The sequence below is a fragment of the Archocentrus centrarchus genome, chromosome 19, assembly GCF_007364275.1.
Source record: "Archocentrus centrarchus isolate MPI-CPG fArcCen1 chromosome 19, fArcCen1, whole genome shotgun sequence".
Classification (NCBI taxonomy): domain Eukaryota; kingdom Metazoa; phylum Chordata; class Actinopteri; order Cichliformes; family Cichlidae; genus Archocentrus; species Archocentrus centrarchus.
This window is the reverse complement of record NC_044364.1, coordinates 15,767,459-15,782,238: the sequence shown is the minus strand read 5'-3', so window position 1 is coordinate 15,782,238 and position 14,780 is coordinate 15,767,459. Positions and strand designations below refer to the sequence as shown.

At 41.0% G+C, this 14,780-nt stretch overlaps 1 protein-coding gene across 1 annotated transcript in view; it reads left to right on the top strand.

The window, feature by feature from the left end:
• adam12a (ADAM metallopeptidase domain 12a) overlaps positions 1-14,780 on the top strand; it is a 76,931-nt gene that overhangs the window by 5,294 nt on the left and 56,857 nt on the right. The window contains exons 2-3 of the mRNA XM_030755824.1: positions 6,458-6,579; positions 9,686-9,759. Of these exons, the coding sequence (XP_030611684.1) occupies positions 6,458-6,579; positions 9,686-9,759 (196 nt within the window). The remainder of the gene's footprint in view (positions 1-6,457; positions 6,580-9,685; positions 9,760-14,780) is intronic.

Sequence of the window (14,780 nt, the reverse complement as noted above, 5' to 3'; positions counted from 1 at the left end):
TATCCTCCATTAATAACAACCTGTGTTGCTGTGGCTTTTGACACACTCCTACCTAATTAAATTTAATTCAAGGAGGCCTTGTTTCCAGTATGTGCAGATTCCTGTTACCATAATGTCACGTACCGGTTTGTTTCCTAATGTAACCCTCTGGGTGTTGACATAATGACCCCCCCCCCCTTCCCAACTGGGTGAAGTGTTTACTGTGGAGTCAAGCCAAGATTACCAGGCACTTTTCACCTTTCCTGAACCGTCGTTATGAATTCTGAACTCCGGCTCCACTAACAAATTACAGGTAACAAGCTGAGGATTTGCCGTTAAAGTGGTGAGCACAATATTAAGGCCTGTTTTTGAAATGTGACACTTTGTTGGGTTTTTTTTTTTTTCTCATTGCGAGCTGATTACCAATTATATTCAACATTTATGTGTTTCTAAGTGTAAAAAATGCCTGAAAATAGTGACAGTCCTTGGTTCCAAGAACTCAAAGGGGGCACTTGTTCTGCTGATAGGGATATTCCAGCATAAAAAAAGAGAAGCTAGTCTTGGTTTATTGAGAGACTGGAACGCCTTTCTTTAATGAATACTAAAATGATTCAGAGGATACAAAAATTGTGACTTAACTGTGCTAACTCATTTCAGTTAGACTAATTTTCTAGTCTAACAGAATATGTTTGGATATTACTCAGCTCGATGACCACATCAAGCAATTTGATGATGTCACCTTGGACTCTTGGAACTTGAGATGGGCATTTTTCAGTCTTGACACATTTGATTTAAAAAAACCAAAAAACTCAAAAGTCAGTCATGACAATAATGATTCACACTGGCCCTTGAGAAGATGTTCAAGGAGTCAGAGAGATGAGGAACGTGACTAAAGTTCAGTGTTTTTGTCTGTCAAGGTCATTTACGAAAGTGTGTCTACTTGATGGATCGTCCTCTCAATATATCGTTCATCATTCTGGTCCCAAACCCCATTCTGTTTGAATTAGCATAAAATTGCCCACTCTGATTGGGGATAGATTGAGTTCGTGATATGCCTGTCAATCAGCCATTAATAAATGAACAATAACCATAGACATTAACCTACTTTTTTGCCCCACGGGCTGATGTCAGAACCAGTTTTTGGCTCGGAAACCTTTCTGGATCATGGCCCCAATCCAGTCAGAGCTCTGATTAAAGACAGTAAACAACTGTGGACACATGCTCTTGATGCAGACAAAGTGATCCTTTTATTTGATTTGCTTTATTAAGAACACATTTCCATATCGAATCAAGGAAATGACTTTTTTATGCCTTTTTTCCCTCATGTTGTGTCATAGTTCCTCTTGAAGCATGCCAACTGAACTCATTATTTTGTCCTAATTAATTAATTCCACATGTTCTTATTTTATGTACATTTTTTTGGTTTTCACTGTGGCCTTCAGATCCTTTAGTTATACAACAGTCCAAGTACTCAAGCATGTGAATACACTCTGAACCCTATTACATTTTGCTACTAGGTAAGTAACATTTTATTGCAGTAGCTGTTCAAGATGGTGCTAATTTTTGATTGCTCTTAGACATTTTAGTCCAGGGTTTCTGAGTTTCTGAGTCTGCTGTTGACTTTGCCTCTGGGGGCAATGGCCAATGTTTCAGAGGTCCATTGGTAGCTGGGGGATATTTGTAGATCTGTTCCAAGACCACAGATCTGCAAATATCCTATGTCAGTTCCATGCATTGCTTATGGTCCCACTGTAAATAAAGATACATTTTTAATGAAGCTAAATTGTCAGATGAAAGCAGGGCTTCCTATCTGAATGCAGCCAAGCGTGCTTAAATGTGCTTGGTCACTATTTATCAGAAACTGAATCCAGTAAGTTACCAGTAACAGAAATTTTATCCCCACAGATTTTGCATATTTATTTTGTGATTACCACGGGAGAAAAGAGGCTAGAGCTCTAGAGCTGCAGGTTATGGCACTAAGAAATATAAAACTCAGTCAACTCTATAAATCATCTTATCATCTTATAAATTTTCTACTGTTCCAATTTGCCCATCTGAACAGCTAATACAGCACTGCCATCAATACCAGTAATGATTAATGCAGTATTTAGACAAAATGATGGACAAAAGACAATTCACAAACATACTGTATAATAATTCAAAGCAGTTGCATAAATGTATCTGGTTGTTATGTAATCAGGGAGAGTCATGTTTCTGTGTTCAGTAATATTACCACCCTAATCCTGCCGAACATGGTTTCCACTTTTAGATTGCTGTTCACGTTCCTTATTGTGCAGAAATACACATACTTATCATTGCTACAAGTACAATCCATATTAGTAGTTAAGTGCTCATGTGCTCTCTATTGATTTATGTCATTCAGTGTGCCCTAAAACTGTAGTTGGGTGAAGGACAAGGAGCTCAGAGTGTGGTACTTGACACTGCAGTACTTGAGTTAACGTTCTCGCTTGCTTTGCGCCACTGCTAAACACCATAAACTCATCAAAAACAGTTGTGGATGCATGTGTCCTCTTCACTTGTCTTTGTACCGCTGATGGGGTTTTGCTTGTCAAAGAGTCTCCTTGAGGCTGTCAAAGGCGTTGTTTTTCCATTTCAAATCTAACATTTTCGAGATCGGAGAGAATTGCTGTCAAAGTCACTTTGGAGTGTGTCCTTGTGGGCTTTTGTTATGCCAGTCATCAGGCTAAGAATGGCTGTCATTTGGAATGCTCTTGATTGATGCATCCACATATGTGAAGCCTGTATCTCAGTGAGGACCTGCACGCATGTGAGGGGCACGGCCTCATCAAGTGCGCAGATAAAAAGAACAGCATGCCATTTGTGTAGGAAAAAAAATATCTCACAATTGTTATGAATACATTATTACATGGTTGTCTGTCAAGGATAGAGTTGTGGTTCCAAAAAATATGGAATATAATAATGCTGTAGAGTTGCTGATTTGTTTTGGTGGGCTACAGAGGGGGGAAAGGGAAGAGCTGGAGTTGTGACAGGCTGGTAAGAATGCGTCTTGAGATCTGCTAAGAACTGAGGAAGGTCATCTGTTCCCTGTGGCCAGCAGCTCAAAGGCTGTGGAGAAGCATTCTTTTAGGAGCACTGACAATGCCAAGAAATGCCTCAGTGTGAAATAGCATCAGGAAAAGTAAATCTAGCCTCCTTAGTGTCTAGGTTAAATCTGGTTGAAAAGGGTGTTGTAACTGTTCTTACAGAGATGTATAAATGAAGTTTTACAGACCTCCTGTCTTTGCTTTGAGCACCATAATGAAACTGATATCTGCAGTTTTGAGTGCAGTGTCCTTTTTGTCATTGGATCAATTGTACCACTATGTACAGTTTGCATGTGCTCTCTGTGCATTCCCAGGTTCTCTCCGGGTACTTTGGTTTCCTCTCACAGTCCAAAGACATGCATATTAGCTTGATATTCTTTGCCTTAACCCTGCAATAGACTGATGATCTGTCCAGGGTGCATCTTGCCCCATGACAGCCGGGATAGGCTCCAGGCCAAATGTCACCCTGAATTGGATTAGCATGGATAGCCGATAAGGTGGATGGATGCATGTTAAAGGAAAATAACTTGAGAAAAGCTATAAATATTATTTAAATCAGATTTATTGATAGCATATTTCAGCAATCCTTAACCAAAGTCCTGTATGCATTTTAAAACAAACTCTGAGGACTGAAGGTTAGGAGCCTCAGACCCAGAAAAGAAATCTTAGAGTCAAATTTAGCCCAGATTCAAAGCTTCGACGGCCTTTGAGCTGCAAGTCACTCCGTCCATTTTTAGAGTGAATATTGCACACCTCCAATCAACCAGTCATTCATAGTATTACTGTGTAAAACAATAAAACACTGACCACACATACACAGTATGTAATAGATTGTGGTTATATTTTTTTTTAACAATGCTGCTAGGTAAAGCCAGAATTATTGCTTTATTTAGTCATGGGTCTGTATCATGTTTCCATCACCTGCAGGCAAATGCACACAGTCATATTTCCAAGTATACAGACACACACACACACACACACACACACAAACACACACACACACACACACACACACACACACACACACCTTGCACCTAGAATTGACTTTATTGATGCAATATAAGTGGCACAAGCTCTCATTGTGTACGCTGGAACAGAATGGAAGGTGAACAAGGCCAAATCTCTGCTTTATTAAGACCCCTGTTTACACTCTCTGTTATTGAGTATATAAATAAGGCATCGAGATCTGGTGCCACTTTTACTGCTCCCTCAATGCTTCTGGTGGCTCTTATAACATTCCAGCTAACAAAAAGCCATTTGCACAGTGCAGTCCCGTCATGCTTCCACTTTACCCAATGTCTTTCCCAAGCATGTGGAAAAGAAATGAGCCTTCAGACTATTTCCACTAATATAATGCCATTTATAAAAGCATGAATTATACCTCGTAGCACACCACATTAACAAACTGGTTCGTCACTTGTGGACTTTGAAGTCAAGGAACTCAACGCTGTATGTTTGTGAACCTCATCTTCAAAGACGATGTGGAGGATGCCACAGTAAGGATCATAAATCAGCTAACCACAATGTGAACTTGACCCTCCTCTGTCAAAGCTTTCCACAGTTTTTCCCTTGTCTGTTGTGTTTATTCGTCCGCACCTTCCTTAGAGGTTGTCATCGGTTCCCTTACTCAGCATGTCCACCTCCCCCAGACAGTGTGGTTTTCTGGGACTAATTAGGGTAGGAGTGCTTCTCCTGTTGTTCTGTGTATTATGCCGTTCCGTCCTTGCCTAAGCCTGCTTCTCGTCATCAGTCTGAAGCTGCGTAGAGATTACTGAGCGGGTCACCTCTGGCTCTCTGCTATCAGTTGGAATGGGTCTGTGATGTACTCCAGAGTGGTGGTATTCTCAGAGGGTAACCAGAACAAAGCTCAGCTGGGGTGTGTTGTGCCTGACCTGGCTTACTAATGCTGGATAATAGGCAGACTCAGCAATTTAGATGGGTGAGTCATGTGCAGAAAGACAGCAGGGGATGGAAACCTCAAAGGAAGAACCTTGAATCTGCTGGAAATAATAATCAAGGATGAGTATATTCCCTTGAGGATGCTTTATGTTTATGTGTGCTTAGAATGTTATTCAAAATTAAGTCGGAGTGAAGTTTCAAGTTCAAAATATACCATTAATTATGCAGAGACCACACGCATAACTTTTCACAAATCCACTGACATCACCCTCAAAACTAAATCTGTCTCCCTGCTGTTTGGAAACACTCAACGGACTATTGCTGGGGGGAAAAAAAAAAAAAAAAAGAAAGCAAGCAAACAATTGATTTAGTGTGTTTGCTCTGAAACAAATGGTGCTAACAACCCCTGCTGTTTTAGTAAGAGACCCAAGCTGAAAAATAACTTCCCCACTGCGGGGAGCTGATTACTGAAGGAACCCTGTTAGCAGTGTCCTCCAGAGGCTCACTATTGCATTCTGCCTCAGTACGTGCTCATAATGTACTATTTAGAAAAAAAACCTGCAACTTCTGTTCTGCGTAAAGGCAGTAGACTTGCTCGAGGTAGTGGTTGTTTTCCCCACCATCTCCTGTCGGCACACTTGAGGACGTCCGTATTGGATTTGGAGACGAATGTATTCTTAAATGACTGGCAGCACAGCAGCGCTCCAAGCATTGTAGGCATTCGGAGGCTCAGTTATAACACCCTGTCAGAACAGTGAGAGAGGAGATAAAAGCGTGCTGGGAACGATGCCCCAAAGCTACGTCTAATCCCTGCACTGCATCCTGGACACTGGCCCTGTGTTAGGAGTTATCACAGCAGCAGCAGCAACCCAAGCTCGTCTTTGCTCAAAACTCTCCTTAACTCAAGAACTATGGAGATTTGTGCAGCTCGAGTGTGAGAGGGGGTGGTTACGGTTTTGCCACAAGTTAACAGTTTTCAGTGCTTGATGGCGGAGGGTTCCATTTAGTGTTGTTGTATTTATGCGTTTATGGCAGAGAAGAAGGGCTCCATTCTACTGATGGCCTATAAAAAGAAGGCAAACATATGTTTGGGAGCAGCTCAGATATAATGGAAATGGCATTTTGTCAGCATAGATAATTGTTAGCTATGAAAAACAAATACATTCAGAGAGCATTAATTGCATGCTGTGATGCAGAAAAGCCATCACACAGACAAACACTGTGATTCCGCTGAAGTGACACTTTATATTACAAGGCAGCTCTACTGTCAGGTTGTGTTCTGACTGATGCTATTAATGAACACCGGGCTCAGGATTTAATAGCGGGGAGGAATTCACTGTCGGTATTGTTTGAAGAAAATCAGTTGTGAAAATGTTCCACTTGTTTGTGAACACACAGTATGGACATGTTTTTTTTATTTTTTTTTATTTTACAGATACCAAGAGAATTACGGGTAAAGAACACTTTGAAGTTTTCTCTGCATTCTCACTTGGTTTTCATATTTTCTTTTATAGGAAATCCTCCGAGCACAATTGTTCCACACAGACCAACAGCAAGGCAGAAACACTATGCGACTACAGTACCTTTTCAACTTGTTGGAGAAGACTGGAAACCATTCAGCCCGCTCAAATCCCAGGTGGACAATAGTAGATATGTTTCTGCATTTTTTTTCCCCCCTTTTTTTCTCATTTCTCATGTTTGTTTATCCTACACTGGCTCACATATATATATATATATATTACTGTTACAGTGTCACCTTTGGCCTAGTTGTGTCAGGTCACAGTGTATTCTTATAAATAATATTGTGCAAGTCTCAAGCCACCCCTCATTTCTTTATATTTTGCTGGGAAAATGGGAAATAACTGCAATGATTTATTGAAACGTGCAAACATAAATGGGAAAACCAGTACATAAGGCAAAAAAACAGAGTTTGCACAATTCTAACGAGCTTGAAAGTCCATATTTGCTGTGACCACCTCTATTCTTCAATGCAGTCTAAACTCTTTTAGGCAGCTTTCTTGTCATTTCTTTAAGTTGTCTTAAGGAATATTTCTCCAGGCTTCTTGAAGGACATTTCAAAGCTCTTCTTCAGATGTTTGCTGCCTTTTGTTCTGTTCTCTGTCAAGATGATCCCACACTGCTTTATTAATGTTGAGGTCCGGGCTCTGGGGAAGCCAATCCATGACTGATAGTTTTCCATTGTGTTTTTTTTTTTCCTATCCAGGTATGCTTTTACTGCATTGGCAGTGTGTTTGGGATCATTGTCATGCTGAAAAATAAAACCGTTGCCAATCTGACACTTTCCACACGGTATTGCATGATGGATCAAACTTGAAAGGCAGCCCCAAATCATGACAAAACCTCCACTGTATTTTACATATTACTGTAGACACTCACTGCTATGCCTCTCTCCTCTGTATATATTGAAGAAGATTTGAACCAAAAATTTCAAATTTGTATTTATTACTCCATAAAACCTGTTGCCACTGATTTTCAGTCCAGTTCTTGTGGCATAACTCAGCCTTTTCTTCCCTTTTCCCTTGCTTAAGAATGGCTTCTTGACAGCCATCCTTCCATTGAGACCATTTTTCTAATGAGGCTTTAGCAAACAGTAGATGAATCAACTAAAGGCCCAGATGCATCTCTCAGGTCCTGTGCCAGGTTGTTGCTGGATTATTATTTTTTTTTTTCCTATTTCTTAAAGACACGACTTTCTAATCCTATTCATCTGCTATAGATACTTTTTTTTTTTTTTTTTAGGCCTGCCACATCTCATTTTATCCTCCACTTTTCAGCTAATATCTCTTTGGGAATCACCTTATTGGTGCAAAAATTTATTACTATTTTTTGCCTGTCAAACTGTGTTATCTTTGGTATTTTTTGTACATTCAGAGTGCCTGAAGATACAACTTTGCTCAGTTGTCTGTTATGTGCAGAGACAACAGTGGTTCGTCCCTTTTGAGTTTGGTGACTTTTTTTATTGAATGAGTCATAGGTTGCTGTCAAGTGGCCTAATAAAGAGACATTCTTCTCTTGTTTGTTCTAATTCTGAGGTGTAGTAAGATAACATAGTCAGTGTATCTCCCAGGCTCTGGCTGCTGGATCTCCAACCAAGCTGATGCTACACTGACATTAATTGTGTATTTAATGGATAGTCTTAGTTTAGGAGTCCTTTAAATTCAGTGCAATCTGAACTAAATTAAATAAAATCTTGATCAACAAATTTTATAATAACTGGATGTAGTTCATGAACAGCAGTCAGCAAAGTAAAAATGCAGACTGCATGCAGTTGAAATGATCAGCATTGTTTCTTCATTTTAACATTTCATGCACAGACAGCTGCACGATATTCACCATCTGAGAATGGAAGGAAACAATAAATGACCCACTGGAACATCGATGAAGTGTTTGAAATGTGGGATCCTTGGCTCCGTTTGTTGATATAATCCCAGACTATACAAACAAAATACGTGGCTGCAGGCAGACATAAAAGCACAGGGCTGAGCTGAGCTTCTAGGTTGTGTTATTGACTGAATTCATTTGTGTATTAATTTGTTCTGCCTTAACCAAACAGACAAGGTGCAAAAGGTTTCTTTGGGATTCTTTTATCCCCCCCAAAACTAAAGAAAACCTCACATCAGTGAGTTAATGAATACTCGCCATGAAGGTGAAACCAAGTGCAAATTAGAATATACAACTCCCTAACAGCAAATCCAAATATGTGCTGCATCATCTATAATTCCTCTTAAGACAAAGATGGCAGTGGCTGTAATCATTCTATAATGTAAGCCTAAGCATACGTATGCTATAGTATACGTATGGAAAAAAAACGTGCTTGCAGAAAATAGCAGAAAGTTTAGCTCCACACACACAAAAACACTGCCTGAAACCTCAAGTGTTCTGCTTCCACATCCTCTTATGATCCACTAGACATTCTTCTTCATGGGGGGTGATGGATGACTTAACCCAGAGCAGTGCTCTTTGCTGCAGTTGACCCAGATTGAGCTGCATGTGTCAAATGTGTTTGTGTGTGCCTGTTGTTGCCTTGGCAATTTGGAAAATGTGATGCAGAGGAGGATTTTTGTGTGTGTGTGTGTGTGTGTGTGTGTGTGTGTGTGTGTGTGTGTTTGTGTGTCTGAGTGAGGGCACCACACGAAAAGAGAGGTTATGTGCGCGCGCGCGTGTGTGTGTGTGTGTGTGTGTGGGGGGGGGCAGACAGAGGGTGGACAGGGAGTTTGACGTGATATATATGACCCTGTGCTACTTCATCTGAGTCTTAACAGAGACGCACTGTGTTGTAACTCATGGGGTGTGAACACTCATGGGTTTCTGCAGGATTAATGTCAAATGCAATAGAAGCATAACGCTAATCCTCTCAGCTCTTGTTCTAAGATACAAAGTAGCTTCATAAGGATTTCCCACTCCTCTCATCAATTGAAAACCGTCGCCTTGCATCCTCTCTTGCAGCACTGGGTGGTTCAGTCAAAGTTTCATTCTGATTGGAGTAAAGTTTCTGTGTTTTTTTTTTTTTTTTTTTTAAATTGTACTGCTGCATAGATATTTTCTAACTAATGTGGCAGCATCTGAAGAGCCACAAGTGTCACAAGTCTTTCTTCAATCAAAGTTCTGTGTGTGTGTGTGTGTGTGTGTGTGTGTGTGAGTGTGTGAGAGAGAGAAAGAGAGAGAGAGAGAGAGAGTCCAGAATTAATTTTTATCTCCTCTCCTGCTTGTTGTCTCTTCAGAGCCACCCAGCATCACTGAAGCTCCTGATTGAAGTGGAAGGTGAACAGCTGCTCCTGGCTCTAGAGAAAAATGAGTAAGTGTCCCTCTATTCATACATGCCTTTAGCTTACAACTGAGTGCTTTCTGGAGTACAAATAGGTGACATATGCGGTGCCCAGGGGCTACAACTGGGGATCTAGCCAAAGAACAGGAGGGAGGAAGTCTCTGTTTGCACTGTGATGTGGGCATGCCAGGGCTCTCTCTGCTCGAGTCTTTTTTTGTGTGCTGAAACAAAGACTTGAAAGATAGAAATTCCTGAAAGCATCAGCCAGACATTGATGAAAACCGACATCTTCCTCCTTCTTCTCCCTCTATCTTTTCATTTGATCTATTGGCATAAGACGGGGGAGAAGGAGGCTTTGTTTGAACACAGCAGACACCCAGCGCCCTGCGTATTAAGATACTGTCAACACAGTGTCAGTTAAGGAGGAGGAGTAACATCATTTGAAAGAGATGAGGTCATCGGCAGAGATGGATTTTGACAGAGATGTAGCTGTGGAAGTGTTAGGAGGAATATTTGTCATCTTTGTATTTTTACAGAAGAACTGAGTCAATGTGGCCTCAGCCTCAGACAGTCGGAGTTGAGCGTGCTGCTGAGAAGGATGGGACGTGATTGATGGAGCAATATGTTTTCCATCCAGCCAGCTGCCACACATGAGCAACCAGGAACAAGCAGAGCTGTCTGCGTGATAGAGAGAAAGCGGGCGAGGGAAGCAAAGAGAGAGAGAGAGCAAAGGGGTTTTTATGCCATCGTTAGCTATGACTCTCACTTGTTTTCCAGACTTAATGTATGTAAATTCCACCTGCAAACTGTGGGACAAAGCTTTCAACACAAGCAACAGCAATTTTATGGCTTGGCTGCTCTGAAAATATTTTTATTGGAAATCACACTCGTTTTGTTTTGTTTTTGTTTTTTTTCTGTTGAATATTCATGCTTTGCACAGGTGGGGATTTTGCAAAGCTGTCTTTCAGATTGTCACATTTTCATCAGCTCTATTTCATTTTAAAATGGAAACAAAGCTTATTTTTTTTCCATAATCAGCTGCAGTGGAAACACCTTACATTCCCGTACGTCAGCCACATGATCTTCATTCAGCAACACTGCCATCGTTGTCCTGCAGCTTGAAATGTGAAGTTCGCTGTTAGGTTCAAACCCGCAGCCAAGACGAACAAACAGAGATGATGGAGAGGTGCAATCTAGATCTTTCTAATGAGCTTTAGCCTGATGGAACGGCTCTACTCAAACAAACCTCCATGCTTTCCAAATACCAATCTGCCAGAATGTACTGTCAACACTTGCAGCAAGTCTAGAGAAAAAAGGTTTAATTACTGGCAATGCCTGTTCTGTCACAAGTCAAAATAATACTTCATCAAAATCAAAACAGCTACTTTATGCCGTCGACATTTGACAAGGCAAAACACACAAAGAACATGGCTTGAAAGAGGAGGCGTGTTGATAAGTGTGTTGGCTTTGGTCAGCGTGGACGGCGAGAACAGAACCTGCCGTGCTGACATTTAGTGAAGGTTCTCGTCTGAGGTTGCTGGCAGGCTGGCCCTGCGTCGCTGATGAAACCCAGTTGTTCAAACACAGCCAACATCTGTAGAGGTGGGGAGAAAAAAAGTGTTCCGGGATGAAGAGATTTGAATTAAACACCCAGATTTATGTCAGTTTTTCCCCCAGATATCTGCTAATAAATATCGCCAGCTACAAAACACGAGGGAGGTTGTGCTGCGCAGTTGAATGTGATCAGTTCAGCCGTACTGATAGGTGAACGTGATCTGTGTGCTGAACCTACATCAGTGTGAGGGAGAAGTAGATGCTGCCTTTGAACAAGTGGTGCAGGATTTTTTTTTTTCCACAAAGTTCATCAAATGCATTCTTTAAAAAAAAAAAAAAAAATTCTTTGCAGACAATTGAGCATGTCTTGCGAAACCTTAAGTCAGGACCACAATAGTGAACTAATAGTAAACTCATTTTCACCACTATCACTGGTTTGTTTTTAACTTTTAAAGGTTATAAATCTACATATAAAGGTCTTATTTTTATCTGCAAGCTTGATCCCTCTCAGGTGAACATTTTACACCCTTTTAATATTAAAATTCAGAAAAATACTCCCACAGTATATTCTGTATATGGAACAATTTCTCATATTTCTGTGTTTTGCAGTTAAAAAAACCAGACAGATGCAGTAAGGGTAACTGGCACCTTGTCATTTTCTATTACTGTATTAGTTTCAGTCAGTATTTGAGAAGATGTGGTGTTTCTGTGATGGTGAGCTGTGTAGTGTCTGTGGCACTGATGACATTTGGAAAGCCTGCAACATGATGAAAACTCTTCGTGATTCCTGAAATGTGTTGTGCGCGCTGGTACGGAAAATGCTTTGGTGTCTGCTCTTTGGCATAAAGGGCTGTGGAAGCAGGAGACACAGAGTTCAGATATTCGTACAGCATCCCTGGACACACTCACAAAGCAGCCTGTTGTCAGGATGGAAAGGGCGCTTGCTGCCTGGAGCGAAATGTCAACGTGTGTCAATGTGTGAACTTGCACTTTTAACTGTAGTTCAAAAACTGGCTGCCCGACTGCACTGTTGAACTAAAATATGTAAAGTAAAAAAAAAAAAAAAAGAAATGAAGGTAAAATGAAATAAGCTCTGGCCTGCTACCTATTTGATTTAGATTATGCTTTTGGAGTATGCACATCAAATACATTTTCATGTGGCTCAAGTCACTGAAACATCCACCAGGTATTGCCGGCATAGGGATTCACCTAAAAATGTATTAGCAGTGGTAAAAAGTTTTAAACGTCCCCCACTGTGGATAAATTAAGAATCCTACAGTACAAATGTTGAGTCTGATTTGCATGTCCCACCTGTGAAAAATAATCTGTTTTATGCAAAATGCATATTCAGCAGGTGAGTATCACACTGCAAGCTTCAGTGATTGCAGCATTTGCCCGGCGGTGCTGCTCACACTCTCTGAGTTACACTCCATTCCATATTTTCTGACTCTAAAAGCTCATGTTGAACATGATGAAGCAATAACCTTTTTTTATTTATTTTTTTTTTTTCCGCATTTGTTGCAAAGAGGATGTGCATAAATCTGATCATTGTCCTCCGGAGTCTGGGATGCCTGGTGGCGTTTCATCTTCTTGGATCAGTTTTGTTAATAGGTGACATCAAATCTCAGACTCAGTGTATTCCTGCTTTGTGAAAAGGCATTTTTGTTTCTTGTTACTAGAAGGACCCTTAGTACGGGTTGGGCCAGACTCTGGGCGAAGTATACAACATGCATTGTAAATGCTATATATCCATTTACTGTTGCAATGTATTAATTTCCTTTGGCACGGTTGGAAACATTCATTCAGATTCTTCCCTTTACTGGGTGAGAGAAGCTTGTGCACATTTAGACTAGTGGGGACAGTTACTGAGCTTTGACCTCGGGGTATTGAACCACTTCTGGTCAAGCTGTTACAGCAGCGCTTGCTGCTTTGTGCTTTTGAATGTGAAGCCTCCAGGCAAATCGTGATGAGTCCCAAGCTAAGCAGGCAGCATGCTCTCCATCCGTGTTTTCCTTTCTAATGGACTGCAGGATGACTGAAATAAGGCCTGGGGCTCATCAGCTGGGTGGAGACTGCTTTTGGTTGCTTGTGCTTGAGGTTTCTCCCTGCTCATCATGACTTTTAGCCTTGAGCATAATGCTCTCAGAGGTTCGCTATTCATCTTGTGGAGTCTTTTTGTGCTGTGAGACAAACAGTCACAAAGGAGCACACATAGATGTGAATCCACAAACTTAAAACTGGCCTTTTTCTCTGGACAGAGGGCAGGCAGAAAGTGTTTCCTGGCTGCAAACTGCTTCTATCACTCTGGTGCTTGGCAAAACAAAAGAGAGAGACTCCAGACACAATTTGTCCTAGTTTGTGTGTTGGGTTTTATGTTGGATGTTATTTGACTCCATATCTTGGCCTGGACCACTGCTGGCCTGTGACCTGTTGCTTCTCTCAATGAAGACATTCTCATGTCTCAGTGAAAACACGGGCAGGAATTAGCCTCTCCTGGGGAGCTGAACAAACAAAAGGCTAAAGACTCTGCACAAGAGTTATTGTTCACGTCTAAGCCACACACAGATTGTTTAAGGAACATCAAAACGAAAGATGCTCATATGTCTCAAATCCTTGCTCTCGCCATTGAGCTGAGAGCGGAGACAAAGATAGCATTAAACCCTTCTCCAATTTACACATGAGACAATATAGATTCTTTTTCTCATTACGATTAATATGAGGCTAGGATGTTGTTATAACCACTTTGTAATAATAATGTTTATCAGTGCACCTTGCAGATACGCTCCTCTTTTACAGCAACAGTTTTTTCTTTTTTTTTCCCTAAAGGTGATTTTTCAATGATCATGATTCCAATGCAGTGATTATCCATCCATCCTCATCCGCTTATCCTGTTCAGGGTTGCGAGGAGGCTGGAGCCTATCCCAGCTGTGATAGGGCGAGAGGCAGGGTACACCCTGTACAGGTCACCAGCCTGTTGCAGGGCTAACACAGACAGACAGACAATTTAGAATCTAACCGGAGTACCCAGAGAGAACCCACGCAGACACAGGGAGAACATGCAAACTCCACACAGAGAGGCCCGGGCCAAGGTGGATTCAAACCCAGACCTTCTAGCTGTGAAGCAACAGTGCTACCACCGTGCTGCCCGGCACTGACTTCACATTTGATTTTTATGTATGTTAAGTTGTCATCTGTCTGCTGTTATGTGGGCCTGACAAGTTGTAAATGCGCACAAAATGTTTGCTCATGTTACATTTACATCAAATGTTGCAGCTTTCGTTTCTGGTAAGTGCACAGTTCCTGTATTCAATCTGAAACAACACTACCCTGACAAAATTTACACGCTACACAGGTAAGTCTGTAATAATAGTGTATTACATGAATTTAAAAGAAAAAAAACAATCTTTGCCACCAGTAATCAGTTTTCTTGCTTATGCTAAAAACCCATTAAATTTCTCATTGATACCTTGCCTATTCTCCTTTTAATATGGATACAC